The 24,730-nt window shown below is 35.7% G+C and overlaps 1 protein-coding gene across 1 annotated transcript in view; it reads left to right on the top strand.

Moving 5' to 3' along the window:
• Nucleotides 1–19,247, top strand: part of SREK1IP1 (SREK1 interacting protein 1) — a 46,079-nt gene extending 26,832 nt beyond the window's left edge. The window contains exons 4-5 of the mRNA XM_025388230.1: nt 14,334–14,406; nt 17,970–19,247. Coding sequence (XP_025244015.1) covers nt 14,334–14,406; nt 17,970–18,156 — 260 coding nt within the window. The 3' untranslated portion in view covers nt 18,157–19,247. The remainder of the gene's footprint in view (nt 1–14,333; nt 14,407–17,969) is intronic.
• Nucleotides 19,248–24,730: the final 5,483 nt, after the last annotated feature.

Raw genomic sequence — 24,730 nt, 5'->3', positions numbered from 1 at the left:
TAAGTTTCTTGCCTAAAATTGAACAGCTAAGCAAGTACAGATCCAGGAGGCAAGTCTATTTCTGACACACAGCTTATGTTTTTTGTTGTTGTTTTTCCCCATCACATTAGGATATGTGTCAAATGGCTGAAAAAGCATGATTTAAGATTTGGTTTCTAGTCCTATTTGGCAATTTGTTTTAGCACATGACTTTCACCAAGTCACTTAACCATCCTGAGGCTTGGCTGCCTTGTGGGATAACACAAAATATTGGATTGTCAAATGATGCTCAGGCAGATCAGCGATGTTAGCCAGTATCAAGCTTCACTAATAATTTCAAGTATACAAGTGATCATGAGGCATAGGCAAAGCAGAGAGTTCTGGGCATGTCAGTACAGCTCCCCAGGTGTTTCCTTCCTACTTCAGAACCCACTCTGATCAATGTTAACAAGAAGTTTCTTTTTTTTTTTTTTTTTGAGACGGAGTCTCGCTCTGTCGCCCAGGCTGGAGTGCAGTGGCCGGATCTCAGCTCACTGCAAGCTCTGCCTCCCGGGTTTACGCCATTCTCCTGCCTCAGCCTCCCGAGTAGCTGGGACTACAGGCGCCCACCACATCGCCCGGCTAGTTTTTTTTTTTGTATTTTTTAGTAGAGACAGGGTTTCACTGTGTTAGCCAGGATGGTCTCGATCTCCTGACCTCGTGATTCGCCCATCTCGGCCTCCCAAAGTGCTGGGATTACAGGCTTGAGCCACCGCGCCCGGCCAAGAAGTTTCTTTATTACTTCTACCAAAGAAAGTTGATTTGGTCATGAAACATACTCATTTTATGCTTGGGTAGTTACATTTTCCAGGGAACTACACCCCATAAATCCATAGATTCCAGGTTTGTTTACTATCAGCAATCTCAGTTACATCCCACTAAAAGGATGTAAATAATAATTATATAAGTAAGGATTCTGTGGCTAATAGATATCATTTATTTTTTTTCCACGAGATCTGTTGTTAGTGTGTTTCAGAGAGATTTCTCCAGGTCACTCTCTGTCTTTCCTGGGTATATCCTCCTCTCTCCCTAGAGAGAGAGTGAATTGCAGACCTATTATTTAATCCTTTCTTTCCCACGTTATGTATAAAATAGCTCATCTGTGCAGTGGGGTTTTTAGGAATAAAATGTGATGCCATAAATTAAACTACTTTGTAAACTACAAAATGCAATATGGTAGATATCACTCTGAAATAAAATATAACTTATTTTAATATAATCTTAGACAAGGAATGAGAGTTATAAATTTTAAATTCATTTTAGTTTAGATTATCAATGAACATTAAACAATAAACTTTGTTTTTAATATCAAGCTTTCCATATTATGTCCAGTTAAGTGAAGAAGTCAAATGTAAGGTGCTAGAACAAGCTGAAAACGAAAAAGAGGCAGAGAATCCCAAAGAGGGCAAACAAGAATCATATTATATATGAGTATGTACAGCTTCAGGGTAAAGATAGTTGATTGAATACACACAGTTTTGTTCTCTACTGAAATACCACTAAAATGACAGATGTAGAAAAAAATTTAAAAACATAAACTCACAAGGGCAAAGAAAATGAGTTAGGAGGGAATAGCAGTAAAATTTTGGAAACTGAAAAGCAGATGGGTGATAACTGATTACACTCTTGAAAAAGCCAAATTCTTTAGCAGTGTGGAAAGCTGTGAAGTAACCCGATATATATTCTAAAATCCCCTAAAGACTGATAAATAGTATCCTTGGGTGCCTCTGGCTGAATATAAGGCTAAAAACAGGAGGATTGGTTTCAAGTCTGCAGGAGTTAAACCCTCAGTCCCCTTCCCCTGTGAAGTCAGATGACTTCATCACCCCAGCAGACTACTGGAGGTTTATTTTCTAGACAGGGTAAAACGTAAGTTCTTTAGACTGGGACACACTAACATAGCTGAAAACAGGGAGGAAGTTAAAGGCTGAGAACTTTCCAGCCCTCTTCACCTATTTGGTTCCCAGACATATATCACAATTAGTCTAGGAAATACTTCACTCAAATGAGTCCCAGAAAGAAAATGTCTAAGAACTGAATGACATTAGTTTTACAATTGAAAAGGTTCCACAAGTACCAAATACAGAGCTAAAAATAGACCCACACAAAAGCACACCATTATAAAACTTCATATCACAGGGAACAAGGAAAATATAATCCAGGCTTCCAGGATCAGGGATTAAACAAGTCATCAGTCAAAGATCAGGAGTCGGAATAACTTTCCACTTCTTTGAAGCAGTCCTGAAAGCTAATAGATGTGGGGAATGCCTTCACATTTTGGAAGGGAAGTTATATCCAAGTCAGAATAATATTCTCAACCAAATTATTAGCCAAGTGTGAAAACAGAATAAAGTTGTTTTCAGATATCTTCATTTTAGGTTGATTTTTATATATGGCATGAGGTGAGGGTACAGTTTTATTCTTTTGTGTGTGCATATACACTTGACCCAAGACCATTTGCTACAGACATCATTTTCCCATTGCGTGTTCTTAACACCCCTCTTGGTCAGTTCATCATATATGCATGCGCTTATTCCTGGACTTCCTCTTCTGTTCCATTGGTCTGTGTGTCTGTCTTTATGTCAGTACAATACTATTTTAATTACTATAGCTGTGTAATATATTTTGAAATCAAGGAGTGTGATGCTTACAGCTTTGTTCTTCTTAAGATTGCTTTGGCTATATGGGGTCTTTTGTGGTTCCGTATACAGTTTTGGATTATGTTTTATATTTCTGTCAAAAGAGCCATTGGGATTTTGGTAGGAATTCCATTGAATCCATAGATTGCTTTAGATAATGCAGGCATTTTAACAATATTTTTTCAGTCCACGAACACAGATATTGTCAAATGCTCTTTCTGCATCTACTGAAATATTCATTTGATTTTTAGCCTTCCTTTTCTTAATGTGGTGTTTCACATTTCTTGATTTGCATATATTGAGCCATCCTTGTATCCCATAGATGAATCCCAACTGATCATAGTGGATGATCCTTTTAATGTGCTGCTGAGTTTGGTTTGCTAGAATTTTGCTGAAGATTGTTGCATATATGTTCATCAGCTGTATTGGTCTGTAATTTTATTTTCTTAAGGTACCTGTGTCTGGCTTTGGTATCAGGGTGATGCCAGCCTTGTAAAATAAGTCTGGAAGTGATCTCTTCTCTCCAGTTCTTTAGAAGTGCTTTAGAGGAATTGGCTTAATTGCTCTTTAAATGTTTGGTAGGCTTCACCAGCAAAGCCATCTAGTCCTGGGCTTTTCTCTGTTGGGAGGATTACTGACCCAATCTCCTTACTTGTTACTGGTCTGTTCCTATTTTTGATTTCTTCATGATTCACTCCTGATACATTTTATGTTTCAAGGAATGTATTCTTGTAAGTTATCCAATTTGTTGGCATATAAATGTTCCTTGTATTCTCTTATATAGTTATATATTTATATAACACCCCTTTATATTTCTGTGACATCACTTATACTCTTTTTTCAGTTCTAATTTTGACCCTCTGTTTTTTTTTTCAGTTAGTCTAGTTAAAGATATGTCAATTTTATCTTTTTATTAAAAAACTCTTAGTTTCTTTGAGCTTTTCTGTTGTTTTTCAAGTCTCTATTTCATTTATTGTGGGTTTTTTTGTTGTTGTTGTTCTAGTTTCTTAAAGGTATAATGTTTGGTTGTGTTTTTTTGAGATCCTTCTTTTTTTTTTTTTTTTTTTTTTTTTTTTTTTTGACAGTATGAACCACCTCACTTGGCCCTCTTCTTTCTTAATAAAGTCGTTTATCATATAAATTTCCCTTTTAGTACTGCTTTTGCTGAATCCCATAAATTGTGGTGTGTTGTAATTTCATTTATCTCAAGATTGTTTTTTAATTTCTCTTTTGATTTCTTCTTTGACCCAATGGTTGGTCAGGTGTGTGTGGTTTAATTTCTACATTTTTGTGAATTTTCCAGTTTTTCTTTCATTACTGATTTACATTTTCATACCATTGTGGTCAGAAAAGATACTCAATATGATTCCAGTCTTCTTAAATTTGTGAAGACTTATTTTGTCGCCTAACATGCTCTGTTCTGGAGAATGTTCTATGTGCTTGAAAAGAATGTATTCTGCTGGTGTTGGATAGCATATTCTGTATATTTTGTTTTCATTAGAACCAGTTTCTCTATAAAACCTAGAAAGTAAACTCCTTATCCATCATTGCTAAGTGGAAGAGGAAATTATTCCCATAGCTACTGTTTTATTTCCTTAGTTCCTCATAACTTTTTTGGGACATGTTTGCAGTAGTTAGTCTGAAATTATCATAACTCCAAAAAAAAAAAAAAAAAGAGAGCGACAGCTATTAAAAGGATAGCTAAAGTGACAATTTTAATGTCAGACCAAATAGATTTCAAAGCAAAGAATACCAGCAATAAAGAGGTTTTTTCCTAATTATAAAAGGGTCATTTGATCAAGAGAACATAAAAATTCTAAGTATGGGCCTGGCATGGTGGCTCACGCCTGTAATCCCAGCACTTTGGGAGGCCGAGGTGGGCAGATCACCTGAGGTCAAGAGTTCGAGACCAGCCTGGTCAGCATGGCGAAACCCCGTCTCTACTAAAAATACAAAAAATTAGCTGGGCATGGTGGCATGTGCCTGTAATCCCAGCTACTTAGGAGGCTCAGGCAGGAGAATCACTTGAGCCGGGGAGGCAGAGGTTGCAGTGAGCCGAGGTCATGCCACTGCATTCCAGTCTGAGCAACAGAGTGAGATTCCATCTCAAAAAATACATATATATATGTATATTTTCTAACTGTTTATGTACCTAATAACAAATATCTGAAACAAATCCTGGTATAACCGTAAATAAAAATTCTTATGGATAGATGCAATTATAGCCATAGATCTCAACACCTTTCTCATTGACTAATGGCTGAATATAAGGCTTATGGATAGACAAATTTGCAATTATAGCCATAGATCTCAACACCTTTCTCATTGACTAATGGCACAAGTAGATAGTAAATCTGTGAGGACATGGAAGACTTGAGTAACACTATCGACCAACTTGACCCATTTAACATTTATGCAACACCTCACCCAACAACAGCAAAATACACTTTTTTGTTGTTGTTTTTGTTTGTTTTGTTTTGTTTTTAAGTGCACCTATCAAGATAGACCTGATACTGGGCCATAGCAGAAAGCTACTTAGAAAATTCCCAAGTGTTTATAATTTAACATAATTGCAAATAGTCTATTGGGTCAACAAAAAAAAAAAGAGCAAAAGAGAATTAGAAGGTAATTTTAACTGAATGAAAATAAAAACACATTTGTGGTATGCCTCCAAAGAAGTACTTAGAGACAAGCTTATACCTGTATTAGAAAAAAAGAAGAAATGTCTCAAATCTATGACTTCAACTTCCACCTTAACAAACGAGAAAAAAGAACAAATTAAACCCACAGTAAGCAGAAGAAAGGAAATAATGAAGATCAGAGGTAAAAAAATGAAATGGAAAACAAAACTACAGAAAATCCACAAAACCAAAAACTGGTTATTTGAGAAGGTCCATAAACTGAAAAATCACTATCCAAACTAATGAGATTTTAAAAAGAGAAAAGGCATATATAACTGATAACCAGAAATGAGAGAATTGATAACACTACAGATCATATGGATATAAAAGGGAGAAGAGAATATTTTAAAGAACTTTATGCCAATAAATTGGATAACTTAGATAAAATGGACAAATTACTTGAAAGTTACAAACCAGCAAAAGTTTGAAGAAGAAATCTAAAATATGAAGAGTACCCCTGCAGCTCTTAAGTTAAATGTTTAGTTTAAAAACTTCAGGCCAGGCGCTGTGGCTCACGCCTGTAATCCCAGCACTTTGGGAGGCTGAGACGGGTGCATCACGAGGTCAGGAGATCGAGACCATCCTGGCTAACACGGTGAAACCCCGTCTCTACTAAAAAAATACAAAAAAAGTAGCCGGGCAAAGTGGCGGGCGCCTGTAGTCCGGAGCTACTCGGGAGGCTGAGGCAGGAGAATGGCATAAACCCGGGAGGCGGAGCTTGCAGTGAGCCAAGATCCGACCACTGCACCCCAGCCTAGGCGACAGAGCGAGACTCCGTCTCAAAAATAATAAATAAAAATAAAAACTTCAACAAACTTCATGCCCAGTGGCTTCTCTTACAAGAAAACATTTAAAGGAGAAATAATAGAATTTGTACACAAAATCTTTTTAAAAATTGAAGGGAGGAGAGTATTTCTCAACTCAATTTATGAGACCAGCATTACCCTGATAACAAAACCAGATTAAGATATTACAAAAAAAGAAAGTTAGAGACTTATTAATACAGATGCAAAAATTCTTAAGAGAATTTTAGCAAATTGAATCTAGCAGTATATAAAAAGTATATCATGACTAAGTTGGTTTTATTTCAGGAATACATTTGTTTTATATTCAGAAGTCAGTGTAATTCATGATATTTAAGAGACTAAAAACAACCTATATTATTGTCACAATATTTTAAGAAAAATTATTCAGCAAGTCCATCATATACTTCTGATAAAAAAATTCTGAGCCAATTAGAAATAGAAGAGAACTTCATTAACTTCATACAAAATCTATAAAAAACCAAAATGTTACATCATACTTAATCATAAAAGACTGAAGTCTTTCCATAACATAAGAAACAAGGCAAATATGTCCACTCATACCACTTCTACTCAACATTCTGCTGGAGATTCTAGCCACTGCAGTATGGTATGAAAAATAAATCAAAAGTATCCAGATTTCAGGAAAGAGTTTAAAACTGTCTTTTTTTGCAGATGAATGATCATCTATGTAGAAGTACCTACTAAATCTATCAAAAAAGCTTCTAGAATTAATAACTGAGTTTAGCAAAGTTGCAAGACACAAGATCAGTTAGCAGAAATCAGTTATATTTCTGTACACTGGCAGTGAACAATCAGAAGTTAAAATTTTACAGATATCTTTTACAATAGCATAAAAAATGAAATACTAAGAATGTAAATCTGACAAAAGATATGCAAGACTGAAATATATTTTACAAAATATTGTTGAGGGAAGTTAAAGAAAGAAATAAAGATATGCTATATTCATTGAGTGGAAGTTTCAATTTTAAAATAAATGTCACTTCTCCCCAGGCAGATTTATAAATTCAAAGCAATCACAATCAAAATTCCAGCAGGCCATTTGAGAAACTGACAAGCCAAGCAAGACCTTATCTCTAAAAATAAAAATAAAAAAAATTGACAAGCCAATTGGAAATGTAAAGAACCTAGAAAAGCCAAAACACTTTCAAAAGGATTAGTAAAATTGAAAAACTAACACAACCTAATTTCAAGATTTTTTGTAAAGCCACAGGCAATCATGAAAGTGTAGTATCGATGTAAAGATAGATCAATGGAACAGAATAGACCCATACATATGTGATAATTGATTTTTTAATCGAAATTTTTATTTTGAGAATATTGTAGATTAACATGTAACTGTAAGAAATCACACAGAGACCCCTTTTGTCCCTTCCCTGGTTTCCCTCAATGGTAACGTCTTCGAAAACTCAGTTTCAAAGCAGGATAATGTCTTTAATACAGTCTACACAGAACATTTCCATCACCACCACGACCATTCATACTGTCTTTTGATAGCTATATCCACTTCTCTGTTGCCCTCACCACCTTCCTAAGCCCTTTAAACCAAAACTTTGCTCTCTGTTTTTATAATATTGTCATTTCAATAATGTTTTGTAAATAGAATCTTACAGTATATAATCCTTTCTGATGGGCTTTTTTCACTAATTATAATTCTCTACAGACTGACTTAGGTTGTTGCATGTATCAATAGTTCGTTATTTTTTATTTCTGAATAGTAGTGTGTGTTATGGATATACTACAGTTTGTTTAAGTGTTTATCCACTGGATTGTCAGTTTGGGGTTATTATTAATAAAACTGCTATAAACAGGATTTGGGTGAACATAAGTCTTTATTTCTATGAGACATATGCCCCAGAGTAAAATTGCCGGGTTGTTATGGTAGTTGTATGTTTTGTTTCCTAATAAACTGTCAAACTCTACAGTGGCTGCACCATTTTACGTCCCTACGAGAAACATATGAGTGACCAGCATTTGGCTTTGTCACCAGCATTTTTGTGCTTAGCATTCTAACACATGTGTAGTTATAGCCCATTGTGGTTTTATTTACATTTTCCTAATGCCTAATAATGTTATGCATCTTTTCATTACTGTTGAATGTTGAGTTCTGAACATATATAGATATATCTGTGTGTGTGTATATATATATGTGGGTACATGTGTGTATTTTGTATGTTCTTTATACATGTTGATATTCTTTATACCATTCTAGACACTAGTACTTTCTCAGATACCTGTTTTGAAAGCATTTATTCCTAGTATGGCATTTGTCTTTTTTATCCTCTAACCAGGTCTTTCACAAAGCAGTAGTTTTTAATTTTGATGAAGTCTAGTTTATCAATTTTTCCTTTTATAGACTATACTTTTGGTGTCAAATATAAGAACTCTTTGCCTATGCATAGATCTGAAAAATGCTCATATATTTTTTTCTAAAAGTTTTGTGGTTTTAATTTTACATTTAAGTCCATGATAAATTTTGAGTTGATTTTTATGTAAGCAGTGAGGCTTGATTTTGCCTATGGTTGTTCAGTTGTTCCAACACTATTTCTTAAAAAGGCTGTCTTTCCTGCATTAAATTGCTTTGCTTTTTTTTCCTCCCGCCAAAAAAAATCGGTTGGTTCTATTTGTGTGTGCTTGTTTCTGGATTCTCTGTGCTGTTTTGTTGATCGATGTGTCTTTGCCTCCGCTAATACCACATAAGCTTTATTAATATAGCTAAAAAGTAGTCTTGAATGAGGATACTAATTCTTTCCACTTTATTCTTCATCAGAATTGTTCAAGCTATTTTAGTTCCTTTTCGTGTCCGTAAAAATTATAAACTCATGTCTATATTTACAGAAAGCTTTGCTAGGATTTTGAATAGGAATTGCATTAAATGTGTATATCAGTTTGGGGAGAATGGACGTCATTACTTCGTTGAGTCTTCTGATCCATGAACATGATGTGTCTCTTTGTTTATTTAAAACTTCTTGGATTTCTTTAATCAGCACTGTGTAGTTTTCAGCATATAAGGCCTATACACTTTTTATATACTTTTTTTGGAAAATTATAAATGATACTGTAACTTTAATTTTGTTCTCTGCATGTTCGTTGCTAATAAAAATGAATTGATTTTTGTTTGTTTATTTTTTCTTCTTGCTGAACTAATTCTAGATTTTTTTAGACTCCTTGGGAATATCAGTGTAAATTGTCATGTCATTTGCAAATAGGAACCTGAGCTGATAGAGTGTTTTGTCATTTCCAAGTATTTCATGTAATTGAAATAGGTGAGCTTCAAAAATCATATTATTCATTCTGCTTAAATAGTATAGAATCTCTCCCAGCATTTCATCACTTGCATTGTTTTAGTACTTCTGTCATAATGGAGAGAAGTTTTTCAGGACAAATGGCATTGATCAGTTTTCTAAAAAGCTGTTGGCGTAACTGACAAAATCCTGGATACTAGAAATAGAGATAAGTAACCTATAGTACTTATTTGTACAATTTCTGAGTCTCCAGATGTACATTGTCATTGGATGTGATTTTTTTAAAAATGCCTTATTTCCCCCATCCTGTTTTTCTTCACTTTGCCTTTAATTATTTTTTCCAACTTAGTATGCCAACCATTGACACCTTAGCTGATAGCACTCAGGAAAGAGGTGGCCAGCGCCACCTCCAGAAAGGAAGAGAGATAACTGAGAGCTGGAAGACGTTAAAAATAGTTCTTGGAATTTCAAGACTGCTTTCCTCCGTAATACATTTTATCTTTGGTCTGGCCATTTTTTTTTCCTTTTCTTAATTACATTTTTAGTTCTCTAAACTACATACTTCCCACTGGTTGTCTTTAATAACTCACATTTTTTATATCTTCAGGACATCATCAACGTATTGTCTTAGCAAAATGCCCTTTTGAGACTCCTGTCATTTGGCTCTCCTGCTTCTTCCCATTTTTATTGTCTTCATATATCTACTGCAGGCCATTCCTCACAATTATTTGAAGACTCCTTTCTTTTTTTTTTTTTTGAGACAAGGTCCCACTCTGTTGTCTAGGCTGGAGTGTAGTAACGCAATCGTGGCTTCGTGAATCACTGCAGCCTCAAACTCCTGGGCCCAAGCAATCCTCCGCCTCAGCCTCCAGTGTAGCTGAGACTACAGGCATATGCCACCATGCCTGCTAATTTTTTTTTCTTTTATAAAGACATGGTGTCACTATGTTGACCAGGCTGGTTTCTAACTCTGGGTCTCACGCGATCCTCCACCCTCAAACTCTCAATTGTCTTATTTTTTTCATCTCAAGTCCTCTCATTGTTCTTAGAGACTTTCTTAGATGACCTGTGAATGACCTGCCAACACCCTAGCTCATCTTCTGGACCTTATCATTGAAAATGATCTTTTCTGTCTCTTCACCTCAGCCACACATTTCCATGATTGTACCCTGGACCTTGTTCTCAGCCTCCAAAATTAATGTCATACACTCTACGCTTTTTACGCCAAGTTCTTATCTTTCCAGTTTATTTAATGTAAAGACCCTCAGGCTATTGACCCACCACTTTCATTCAGTTAGTCTTCCCCTTATCTAGCTTAGATTCCATCATACATTATCATAATTATTCTTTTGCAAATATCAGTAACTGCCTTACTCATTTCTTTATCTTTTACCCTTATCTAGCAAGACCCCAAATATGGATGGACCTCTCTTTGCCTTCTCCATGCTGATCCCCTTACAGCAGTGCAAAGGTAAAGAGGCAGACTCGTGTTTTTATAAATTCATGATCCCTAATCTCAGCTTGCATTTATTTTTGCAAGTTCACTCCTCATACTTATTTTGTACCTTTCCCCCAGTCTTCAGACTTCCCACTTCTCCCTTCCGCCTTCGGCTAATGACTCCCTCTTTCATTGACAAAATAGAAGACACCAGATTAGCTTCCAATTACTTAATCCACAAATTTGCATATATATCCATCTTTCTTTTCTTTCCTTCAGTTAAAATGGAAGGACTGTCCCTCCTTTCAAAGGCATGTCCTACCATAATTGCTATGAATCTTTTTCTTCAAGAATTTTATTTCTTCAGTTATCCCCTCTCTACATCATCATTTCAATCAGCATCAATTTTTTTCTTGTTTTTCCCCCCTTCTTCCCTAGATCCTTTGCATACCTCTAGCTAACATCCCATTTCTCTGCCGCTTTCTAGCTAAACTTCTCAGAAAAGTTATTTATTCTTACTTTCTCTACCTTTTTATTTCCATTTGTTTTTCAGTCCACTTGTCAAGGACTTTAATTACTTTTTGCCAAATCTATTTGACATTTTTCTATCCACATTCTACTTGGCCTTTAGGTACTATCTGATAGGTGGCCCCTCTCTTCTTTAACGTTCCTACTTCTTGGTTCTGGTATTCTTCCAACCCTGTGGCCCTTCTTTGTCAATCTTTTTGATAGCTCTTCTTCCTGCTCTTCTCAGCCCGTAAATGTTGGAGTTCCTCAAGATGCAGATGATCTTCCTGGGCTTTACTCCCTGTATTTTTTTCTCATCATTCTCTAACTAAATAATTTTATTTATTCCCCATAGTTTTAAATACTATCTGTAAGCTGATCAGTGTGTGTGTTCAGACTAATCTCTAAACTTCAGAATCACATACCAAACTGCCTACTTCAGTTACCTACTTGGATGTCAAACAAGTCTTTTAGATCTCATATGTCTACAATTGAAGTCTCCACTCCCCACCCACAATTGTCCTCCAGTCTCCAACCCACTTCCCACCAATCCACATTTTAATCAATGGCACTGCTAAAATCCTGGTGGTCATCCTTGATTCCTTTCGTTCCATCGTCCTTCTCACACACATACCACCACCTCCACTGCCTTTATTCAGGGCACCACTGTCTCTGGCCTGCATTACTCCAGTTACTTTATTATTCCCCTGACTTTTCCCTTTAGCCCTTTCCAATTCATTTAACATGTTAAGACTGCCGATCACACAGTCCATCTCACTTAGAATGTAAAATCCTTACTGCTGCCTTCATGGTCTTGAATAAGCAAGTTCCTGCTTACCTCTCTGGCCTCTCATTTCAAGGTACTCTACATGTATTTATGATTTATTGTTCATCTGTTCTCATTCGTGTTCATTCTTATTCATAGTTGCCCCTCCCCTTCTATCTGCAACAACCTCTTGTTAGTTTCTAGAATGCACCAAACTCTTTTTGCCTTGGAGCTTTGGCACCGATTTCCTCTTCCTGACGTGCACTATCCTTGCTCTTCACTTAGAGTGCTATCTTTGCCTGTTCATTTTCTTTCTCACCACTTAACTGTAAGTTCCCTGTGGGCAAGGATCATGCACAGCAAAGACCCAGTACATAGCACAGTGCCTGACACATAAGCATTTAGTAAATATTTGTTGAATAAAGTGTGGTCAATAAAAATCTCCTAGGATTTTATGAGACAAACTGATCTCTATTCTCTACCTTGCCAAATAACCCCAAGTCTTCCTGGCTACTAAAAGGAGATCCTAACAGCAAAACTTTAATTCTCTTATTTATACATTTTTTCTGAAACCTATAAAGTCTCTACCTTGAACGTACATTGCTTTCATAATTAGAAAATATATAGATTTGGAATATATACATATATATACACAGATATTTTAAAATGTTTACAGCCAGGCGTGGTAGCTCAAGCCTGTAATCCCAGCACTTTGGGAGGCCAAGGCGGGCGGATCATGAGGTCAGGAGATCAAGACCATCCTGGCTAATATGGTGAAAACCCTGTCTCTACTAAAAATACATAAAATTAGCTGGGCCTGGTGGTGGTTGCCTGTAGTCCCAGCTACTCAGGAGGCTGAGGCAGGAGAATGGCATGAACTCGAGAGTTGGAACTTGCAGTGAGCTGAGGTCATGCCACTGCACTCCAGCCTGGGTGACAGAGCCAGATTCTGTCTCAAAAAAAAAAAAAAAAAAAAGAAGAATAGCTCCAAACTCTTAGTTTTTTATAGTCTTTTTTCTTTAGAGAGCTCTTTTGGGAAATAATCTTTCTTGTAGAAAAGCTATTTCTTGAATTTTACTTTAATATTCTTTTATTAAAGTAAAATTGAATGTATTGCTGTTTTTTGTTTTTGTTTTGTTTTGTTTTGTTTTTTTGAGACTAAGTCTCACTCTGTTGCCCAAGTTGGACTGCAGTGGCTTAGTCTCGGCTGACTGCAACCTCTGCCTCCCGGGTTCAAGCAATTCTCCTGCCTTAGCCTCATGAGTAGCTGGGATTATAGGCTCCTGCCACCACACCTGGCTAATTTTTTATATTTTTAGTAGAAGTGGGGTTTCATCATGTTGTCCAGCCTAGTCTTGAACTTCTGACCTCGTGATCCGCCCACCTCGCCTCCCAAAGTGCTGGGATTACAGGCGTGAGCCACTGCGCCCGGCCTGTTCTTTCTTTAAATAAACGTAAACAAGCTCTGTCACCCAGAAATACTTCTTATATGTAAAAGATTTCTATTGCTTATTGTTTCTAACAATGAAAGTAGAAATTGATAAATTATGGCTCATGGGAACACTATTCTGTGTTTAATAATGATATTGATATATGTTTAATGACAAAGGTAAATATCTGCTATGTTAAGTGAAAAAAATAAGCTGCAAAATATATGTGACAGTACGTTTTTCAAAGGCAAAAAAATACTTGGAACTTACGTGCAACTATGTGTATATGAGTAAATGTGTGTGTATGAGTAAATGTGTGTGTATGAGTAAATGTGTGTGTGTTTGGTTTTGTAAAAAGAATGCCTAGAAGAATAGACACCGAATAGTGTATTTAAAAAACAAGTTAGAGAATAATATGTATTGCATGATCCTAATTTTGTTGCAGAAGAAAGTTTTAAAACTGTGCACTGTTGTACTGTTCTGCTTTTTGAGGCCCAAATGGTGCCCATCAAACCACTGGCATTGACGTCCTATGGGAATTAGAGGTGGGGTACTTGCATTTTTTTGCTTGATGGACTTAGTATTTGAAATGTTTATAAAAAGCATTTAATACTTTTATGAGTTTTTTAATGGATAAAGATAATTAAGAAAGGGGAAAATTATTACAAAAGAAGTACAATATCCTAACCAGTGAAATTCACCAACAGCTAAAACTTTAACGTATTTACATGCCATATTAATATATAGACTCATGATGACTGGATTTTTTTCTTCTCACCTCCCAGGAATAAATGAAGAAGAGGAAAAGAAAAAAGAAAAAAGCAAAGAAAAAATCAAATTGAAAAAAAAAAGGAAAAGGTATTTTTTAACAGCATTTTAAAAAACAAAGCAGGCCTATGAGTCTAGGATGGATTATAAAATTTTATTTTTTACGTATAATACAGTTAATTTAATATTTTTTCTTCAACAACTAAGCTTTTCATTGAGCTTAAGTTTAAACTCTTTATATTTTGTCTTCATATACATGAAGTTGACAAAAATATTTGTATTCTTGTAATATTACCATGGCTAATAAATTAACTTATTAATAGAATTTAATAGAACTTGTCATGCTGTCCAGGTGCGATGGCTCATGCCTATAATCCCAGCACTTTGAGAGGTAAAGGCAGGAGAATGGCTTGAGCCCAGGAGTTTGAGACAGGCTTGGGCAACATAGTGAGACCTCATCTCTGCAAAAGGAAAAAAAAAACATCCAAGTGTGGTGGCATGTACCTGTGTTCCCAGCTACATGGAAGGCCGAGGTGGAAGGATTGCTTGAGCCCAGGAGATGTGATCACACCGCTAAACTCCAGCCTGGGCAACACAGCAAGACCCTGTCTGCCGCCCGCACCCCACGACAAAAAAATATATATATTTTTTTATATGTATTATATATATATAGTTTTATATATTATATATATATAATTATATATATGCACATATGCACCTACATACACACACATTTGTATTTATATTTACATATATTTAGCATGACAAGTTCATATATATATATATATATGTATATGAATGATGGCTGATGAGGGTTGTGAAAGACCTGAAGGAATCACTGGCATCATAACTTCCTTCCAGTCTTCAGCCACCTGTGCATTTTTACTATTAACTCTTTTAAAAACTAACTGGTTAAAGAAATTATTGAAAGTAGTAAGTGGCCATTTCTCTTGTTAATCAGTGCAGTTTCATTCATACTAGCATAAATTTGCACATACAGGCATTTTTTAAAAGCAATTAACCATAATTCTAGTTTAGACCCAGTTCTCATACAGAATAGGTTCTAGAAACCAGGGGCTGCCACTTCGTAGTTTTTATAGAGCATTTAATACATGTATTTTAATATTTCAGGTGTCTTATAAATTGGAAAAGTAGCTCACTTTCAAGTGTTAGGAGTTAACTAATAATCTTTAATATAAAAACAAATAGGAATGTAGAGCTCAGGGTTTTCTGTTCATGTATTATTAACTCATGTGTTGCAGCACAGCAAGATGGATTGCTTATAGGAAATGAGATTATCTAATAGTCTTCCAAATTCTAATACAGATAGTTCCCAATTTTTGTGGTTCGATATGATCTTTCAACTTTATGATAGTGCAGTAGAAATGTACTTCAGGTACCCATAGAGCCATTCTATTTTTCACTTTCAGGACAGTATTCAATAAATTACATGAGATATTCAACGCTTTATTATAAAAATAGGCTTTGTGTTAGATGATTTTGCCCAACTAGAGGCTAATGTAAGTGTTCTGAGAATGTTTAAGGGCGGCCAGGTTAAGCTATGATGTTCAGTAGGGTAGGTGTATTTTGTGTATTTTCAGCTGCAGATAGATTTATCAGGGCGTAACCCCGTCGTAAGTTGAGATACATCTGTATATTTCTTTTCTTTTTCTTTTTTTTTGAAACGGAGTCTTGCTCTGTCGCCCAGGCTGGAGTCCAGTGGCGCGATCTCAGCTCACTGCAAGCTCTGCCTCCCGGGTTCATGCCGTTCTTCTGCCTCAGCCTCCCGAATAGCTGGGACCACCGGCACCCGCCACCATGCCTGGCTAATTTTTTTGTATTTTTAGTAGAGACAAGGTTTCACCGTGTTAGCCAGGATGGTCTCAATCTCCTGACCTTGTGATCCACCTGCCTTGGCCTCCCAAATATTTCTTTTATAGTAACAGATTATTTATTTGGGCCTGTTTACCTTGAGCATCACAAACCTGAAATTAAACTAACTTTTCTGTGCACATTTAGCAGAGATAGTGCCACCTGAACGTGTTGCTATGCCACAGCCTAAAATTTTATCTTAAAATTGAGACTTCAGGCTAGGCATGGTGGCTCACTCCTGTAATCCCAGCACTTTGGGAGGCCAAGGCGGGTCGATCACCTGAGGTCTGGAGTTTGAGACCAGCCTGGCCAACACAGTGAAACCCCATCTCTACTAAAAATACAAAAATAAAAAAAAATAGGCATGGTGGTGTTGGTGCCTGTAATCCCAGCTACTTGGGAGGCTGAGGCAGAAGGATCGCTTGAACTCGGGGGCGTGGAGGCTGCAGTGAGCTGAGATCACGCTATTACACTCCAGCCTGTGCAACAAGAGTGAAACTCTGTCTCAAAAAAAAAAAAAAAAAAAAAAAACTCTGGGACCAAAAAGCTAAAGAAAAAAGTGCAGGCAGGGAAGAAGCTTTAGTCAGAATCCAGAGGTCAAGTCAAGCAGGGTCTTTAAAACAGGAAAGTAGACAAGATTCGAGAATAACAGAACTGAAGAGGCAAGGGAGCAGGAGAATACATGAGATAATAAGCTTTAACAGATGGTCGGAAGTCTGAGTAAGCAGACAAACAAGGAGGAGAAAGGAACACAACATTACAAAAATAAGGGAAAACTCGGAGTCACTAAAGGAGGAAGGCAGTCAAGGAATTCACACACTATACAGACACAAGATAGCCTTGGACCCCTGTAGTCTCCTGAATTTACATTGGCACCTCCTTTATGTCCGTCTCAGGTTTTCTTAGTTTGAGTTTTAACTCCTAATATTTAGATCACTAAACTAACTCTTCAGGTACCTTTTTTTACATTTTAAATACACTCAGTTTCTGTCTTGTCACTCATATTTTGAGTTTGAGTATAGGTAGAATGTTGCACATCTCTTTACGTAAGATCTTGAAAGACAGTGTTTTCTGTTCTTTTTCTTTTTCTTTTCCTTTTTTTTTAATATTAGAGGAAGGAATCCAACCAATGTTTCCAATTTAGTATTAAAGCAATATTTTTCAAACGCATAATGATAACCCATCCTTTTTCATTTATATCTAGCATAAAAGCATCCTTTGTAACTAATGAAAATTATTTTGTAATGCAAGTATTCATTACTCTCCGTCTAGACGGACCCAGTACTTGAAAAAATCAGCAGAATTTTAATTTGCTAACTTTCAGCTTTAATTCATTCCTATGAACGCAAAATTATAGCCCTTTAAAATAGAGAATTGCAACTTTTGAGGCAGTTTTAAGAAAATATGCTAAGTTATTATATACACAAGTGAATATAATAAGGCTTGGTGAATGCCCCTTTGTTTGCATTTTAGGATTTTGAATGGTATAACTGCATGAAAAACCAAAAGTCACAGAAAAATAATTTCATCCTTACTGAATTTAAAACTCATTACTAAAATTGAGTGGAATAGAGATACTAATTTTGTTAATTTCTGTGACCAAGCAGCACAAATTCTAAATTCAGTGTTTTAAGGGAATGCAAATATATGAAGCACATTTTAAGTTTATGTTTATACTCACTACCTTACTTCAAGAAGAATTTAAGGCAGTTCAAATCCCGCTTAAATTTATCTATCAGTCATAAATGCAATTCTCAGTCAGTGTGTATTATTATCCATAGGTCTTACTCATCCAGTTCCACTGAAGAGGACACTTCAAAACAAAAGAAACAAAAATATCAGAAGAAAGAAAAGAAAAAAGAAAAAAAGAGCAAATCAAAAAAAGGGAAACATCACAAAAAGGAAAAAAAGAAGAGAAAAAAGGAAAAGCAGTCTTCTACACCTAATTCTGAATTCTCCAGAAAGTAACTGAGACTTTGGCTTAAGCCATTAAATTTAAAAATTTGTTTTTAAAAAGTGTTTGCCCTTCTTTGGAATTTGCTATATATTGTGCTTTGCAATAAATCACAGCCTTTTCCCCATAGACATTTTTCATATGTGGGACCATTATCCCTCTGGCAATATATTTTTAATGTGCTATGACTGCAAAGTAATAAATCAGTCTTGTTACTTGATCACCATGCCCCAAGTATAGCTATTTGTGTATACTAAACACATCGTTTTTGGTATTTGTGTCTCTGTGTGTTTGGCTAGTGTTATTACTTCATTAGTTGATTGTAAAATGGCTTTACCGCAGTCAACACGGGTCATCTACGTAGCAGCTAATGAGTATTGCTGATTCAGGTGTCCACCTTCCAGTCATGAAGCTAGGTAAGGGGTAATGTTTTGCTCTTGACACAGAAAAATTTAATAGCTTTATATACTAAAATAGAATATCTTTTAAAGATAGTGAAATTCTTCTTTTTTTTCTAAATCTCTAGGGATTTTTTTTCAATGTCATAGAAGGTGCAGCTGCTTAATGGTCTTGACTAGGACTTTTTAAATGAATGGTGTCTGCAGGAAGATGATCATGAAAATATCTCTAACAAAGTTTCACTGTTCTACGAAATGCAGAATTTCTAGTACCTGCCTCCTTTGTTTTTGTAATAATTGAAATATTTCTTTCTTATATAAAGAGATTAGTTCAGCCTGTTAGTAAGTCTGCAGAGATGATGCTGAGTTGGTCAGGATTTTTAGGATAGACTCCTGGGTTGTTTTACAAATGTGCCATATTGGCATGTCTTACAGTGATACCTCAAACACAGAAATTTTTATTTAGGAAGATAGCTAAATCTTTATTAGAACTGATTTTTATTGTATTCAGTATGTAAATTTTGTGAAGCTTGTTTCTATGAGTAATGTGGAAAATTTTATAAATGTGAGCATATATATTTATTTTGTCAGACATAATTTGTAGTTTTAAAGCAAATTTCACACTGAACTTATGTTTTCATAAATGAGCAGTTTGGGGTGTTTCTCTCTTTTCCTTTTGTGGCAACCTCAAGAGCAGTGTCAAAAAATAGAATTAAGAATTTTATTCTGTACTTTTTAAAATTTAAGAGCCAGGGAGTTGCATCATGAAAGCCTTTATATAATAATGGAAATTTTATATGGGTAAGCATTTTCAAATACATATTAGTAGATATGTTTTTTAAATTTCTTTTTTTTTTTTTTTTTTTTTTTGAGATGGAGTCTTGCTCTGCCGCCCAGGCTGGAGTACAGTGGCCGGATCTCAGCTCACTGCAAGCTCCGCCTCCCGGGTTCACGCCATTCTCCTGCCTCAGCCTCCCGAGTAGCTGGGACTACAGGCGCCTGCCACCTCGCCCGGCTAGTTTTTTGTATTTTTAGTAGAGACGGGGTTTCACCGTGTTAGCCAGGATGGTCTCGATCTCCTGACCTCGTGATCTGCCCATCTCGGCCTCCCAAAGTGCTGGGATTACAGGCTTGAGCCACCGCGCCCGGCCCTGTTTTTTAAATTTCTATTTTCACATTGATCGGTGTTACTTTGCTTAATACTTAGGTATCCCTTATGCCCAATAAAGTAAATGCTTATGTTGTAGAAGCATCGAATATCAACCAACATCATGGCATAGCACCAAAGATTGCAAATACCTCACTATGGTGCACGTAGAAATTTTCAAATTGATCACCTACAGATATGGCTGCAGGTGAATTCGTGATAATGAAATCAGCTAAGTATACTTAACCTCACAGGCTAGAAAGGTTTACTGATTCTTCTTTCACCCGGCACCCAATGTGGGTACCCTCAGTAAGACTCAGGGAGCCTTATAACTCCTCTTAACATATGCTTACCCATGCTTAAATTCTAGGGAAGCTGTATCCACAGCCCTCTTCTATAATAGCATTGCAGCCATGACAGCTCTTACGCTTTCAGCCTTTCCATAACCTAATTTAGTCGTTTGGGCCTCTCGAAATGCTTTTGTTTAAATAGATCAGTCAGTAACTGGGAGAAAAATACAGAGCCAACAGGTTTTTAGGGTTTTGTTTTGCCTTTGCTGCTAATTTTTTGAAAATACAGTTCTTCAATTATCAAGATTTTAAAAATCGGTTTTTAATATAAAGCTTTTTTAAAAATGAGGCTGACCCAAGTTCGGTAGTGTTTCTCCACTCCCACTGCTTGACTTGACTAGCCTTGAAAAAATAATAGTAAAATGAAATATTAAAAAATGATTAGAAGATGCTGCAAAGGCAATGACCTCATTCCATTGAGTAAGATAGTTAAAAATGATAGTAATTGTAGTGAAATAGTTAATTGAGTTATTTGTAAGTTTTATTACTGTTAATTGTAGAGATTATAAATTAGGTCATTAGGTTTCTGAATGGTGACACAATAATGATTGAGAAGAGCAAAAGTCAATCCTCATTAACTAATGTAATATGCAAATTAAAATATTTTAATGATCAGTAATTTTCCCCCCAGAAATTATCTTGGTATTCCTAAGTAAATTTCCTATAATTTTAGCATAGTTTATGAAATATCTTATTTGAATAAAAATTTATTTTTACTGAAGTAATTTTCTTCTAAAATGATATTATTGAGATTGGATGTAAATCTCATGAATACATTTTAGAAGAAAATTAATGAAATTCCCTCCCAGGCAATATGTACCAGAAGGAAAACTGAATTAGCAGTAAAACAGTCTGTTCATTCTAACTACCTGTATGATCTTGAACAAAGTCACTTAGTTTCCCTGGGCCTTGATGTCTTTCATCTATAAAATGTTGTACCAGATTATCTCTGAAATCACTTCTAGTTTTAATATATATAATTATCAATATTTTAAAATTCAAGCAATATTCATTTTAATTATTATAAACAGCTAGCATTCTATAATAGTAAAGGTTGAATTTATTAATATAACAGTTAAACACGTTCAGCTTCTTCAAGCAGACAATTGATACTTGGTTCATATTCTTACAACCTAATGCATGTCATTTTCACCAGAAGCAGGTGGAATTTATATTTAGGTTTGCATCTGGAACTAGATTATCTGGCACTTTATGGCCATTATTTTTGGATTGATGGACCTTCTCCCCACACAATTTCCCCTTTTATTTTTTTGCATATCATATGTTGGCTGGTATTTCTCAGAGATGTCCCTCTTTCTTCATACTTAATATACATCTCCATTTACATCTTTGGTTCTCTGAGGTCAAAACAACAATAAATGAGAAGTAAAACAACTATATGTGTTTGTATTTACAACTCTATCTAAAAGTATATAACCCTAGTTTGCCTTCAGAGTAAACTAGGCTGAAGAGTTGTTAATAATGTTGATTAAAATGCCATTGAATCCTTTCTTCAACAAATATTTATTGAGTACCTAACATGGCAAATGCTGTGCTAAGTACTGGGGATACAGAGATAAGTAAGACACATTTGCCTCCCTGAAGGACTTCACAGTGTAGTTGGTAGAAGAAACACTAGAGCATATTCCGTTATATAATTAGTGCAGTAATTGACATGAGTTTATAGAAACTCAGAGTGGTACCTAACCTAGTCTAGAGAAATTAGAAGAGGCTACCTAGAGAAAGTAGTGACTGAATTGCACTTTGATTAAGGATAAGAATGAAGGTTATGGCAGTTATTGACAGATTGGGTGCTGTAAAGAAACACCAGATGTACAACAAGCTGTGTTAGGTGTTTGTCAAGAATTACAAGCAATCTGGTGTTGCTGGTGTATCATAGGCGAGGCAGGAAGTGGTAAGAATTGAGACTGCCATTTTAAGTTCTTAGGAACAAGAAGAAGGGGTCGTGTGTTCCATGTTTGGGAGCTTGAACTATAATCTGTAAGCAATGAGACATCATTAAAGAGTTTTAAGGGGGGCCAGGCACAGTGGTTCACACCTGTAATCCCAGCCCTTTGGGAGGCTGAGGTGGGCAGATCAACTGAGGTCAGGAGTTCAAGACTAGCCTGGCCAACTTGGCGAAACCCTGTCTCTACTAAAAATACAAAAATTAGCCAGACGTGGTGACAGGCGCCTGTACTCCCAGCTACTCTGGAATCTGAGGCAGGAGAATTGCTCAAACCCAGCAGGCGGAAGTTGCAGTAAGCCGAGATCACACCACTGTACTTCAGCCTGGGTGACAGAGTGAGACTCTGTCTCAAAAAAAAAAAGAAAAAAGAAAAACAATAAAAGATTTTAAGGAAGGAAATTACTTTTATTGGGGTTTGGTTTTATCAGTTTCATAATCCGATTAATCCCACCATTTTTAAAAGATGAAATTGCTTTCATTAGAAGGCTATGTAAAATATAATTTGATTATTTTAGGGTCTATTATTAGACTCACATTTCTTTCTACGGTCTCATTATTATTTCCAAAAATTACACAGTAACCTAAATCATCTAAAAACACATAAAGCTGCTGTATTCCTTATTAGACCCATCCCCAGAGTTATATGTACATGTACATACTTTGAGATGTGTTTTGTTCTTAATTGTATTGGCCTAAATTCTATCGCTATTTTAGTATTTGTTAGGTCCAAATCATTTCGAATATTTTTCAGTGTACAAAATGTGCTGTAATTTAATAAGGCCCCTTGCTTTTGAAATTTGGCTTAACCTGTGAAGCACAACTGCTTCAGAGTTACAGAGAGACATACCAATTGGTCCACTGGATGAGCCCTGTGGTTCTACCTCAGGTAACCTAGTTTTAAGCTAGCTCAGCAGGGAGTGCTTTAAGGACTCCAGCTGATCCTAGTGCTGAAACCAAAACTTCCTGGACATTGGGTGCCCAAGAACAGTAGGTTTCTTATGCCAGTGTGAAAATAATCCCAGTTGCGAAGACCAGAGTCTTCTGACCTCAATATCGCCTCCTAACTCCTCTAAAAATAGGTATAGCGACAGAGAATTGGGGTGCCTCTCCTACAGCACAACCCATGATGCATCCAGTCATGCCTGGCCCCACTATGCCTTTTGCACAAGTTGGGAGGAGTTGGGGCAGTGAGCATTTTGCTAGCTCTGTCTCTTTCCTGCTTCTTGTGCCATTTATAATTCTTGCCCTTGAGCAACAAAAGTAGAATAGTACTAGTGCCTTAACTAAATTTTTCTCAACCTAGATTTTCACCAGAGACAATATGGTAATATTACTAAATTACTGTATATCAAGATAGCAAATTTTCTGGGATACTTTAAAATCAAAGTTATATCAAAGATCAAGAAGCACCCATAAAAGCTTTATGAACTTTCACAAAATAAGTGAAAATTCTTTGCTTTTATGGCCATGTAAAATGTCATTTTTATAATGGAAGTGTCTTAATTTTCAAACTTAACATATACTTTAAGCAATTTTAATATTTAAACATTGGCAAAATTGTCTTTTTGAATGTGAAGTTCAACTCTGGCAGTAGGATGTTGCAATAGTGATCTGGAACTATGGGGCCAATATAGCCACATGGGGTTATTTAAATTAATCAAATAAATGAAAAATTTTATTTTTTCTGTTGCATTAGCCACATTTTAAGTGCTCAGTAGCCACATGTGACTGGTGGCTACCATTATTAGTGCAGATATAGGAAGAACATTTCCATCATCTCAGAAACTTCTCTCTAGACAGTTCTGGTCTAGGAGATAACAATAGTTCTTGGTAGAAATTTTGACAGGCTAATGACAAAATGTTTGTAACCCTGAGCTTTGCATGCCCAAGAAAAATAAGGCATTCTTTTTTATGTATCAGACCAGAGAAGCTGTATTCAGCACATTTTGAAATGCTAGTTTTTGGCTATGGCCATACCAGTCTAAATGTGCCAGATCTCGTCTGAAATGCTAGTTTTCTGACTACAAAAACTTCACAGGACATAGTAGATAAGCTCAGTAGAGCCACTTAAAATAATTCCCTTTTTTTTCTGATGAATTCTATTACAAAACCAGGTCTGTGTTATAATAGAAAACACACTTATGAATTAAAATCTTTAAAAATTATAATTTGCAGAAATTAGTTTTATTTCTAGATTTCTAGGTGGTATTAATGTGATAGCATTAGGTGGAACCAGAGAACTCATTTGTTTTGTATATTTCATTATACAGATTATTTAGGAAATCTATCAGCAAAAGTTTTTTTGTTATGCTTATCTCTTGAAACAAAATATTTATTGTACAGATTATACATTGTGATTTTTTTGTTACTGAATATATTGTTTGCGCCCAGAAAAATCTAAAAAGACATAGGTTGACTTCTAAGAGACTTAAGAACAAGTCACCTCTAGTTTATAAGACAGTTCCCCCTGATATTTACCTATCCAGTACCATCTCATAAAAATAACTGCCTGTTATTATCAAAAAGTTGAGAAATGGTGGTAATGTGACATAAACTTCTCATTGTTCTTCACTGAGATAGAATTTCTTGTTATTGATAAATTCTTTAATTTCTCCTGAATAATTAGCATAATCTCATGTGATACAGAAACATCTTAATTAGCAAATAAAAGTAAATTTATACAAAGGAAAACCAATAAAAACCTTAATGTGTGTTTAATAAAGT

Source organism: Theropithecus gelada, chromosome 6 (assembly GCF_003255815.1).
Source record: "Theropithecus gelada isolate Dixy chromosome 6, Tgel_1.0, whole genome shotgun sequence".
NCBI classification, from domain to species: Eukaryota; Metazoa; Chordata; class Mammalia; order Primates; family Cercopithecidae; genus Theropithecus; species Theropithecus gelada.
Note: the sequence above shows the minus strand (reverse complement) of the source record. Positions and strands in the feature narration are given on the sequence as shown.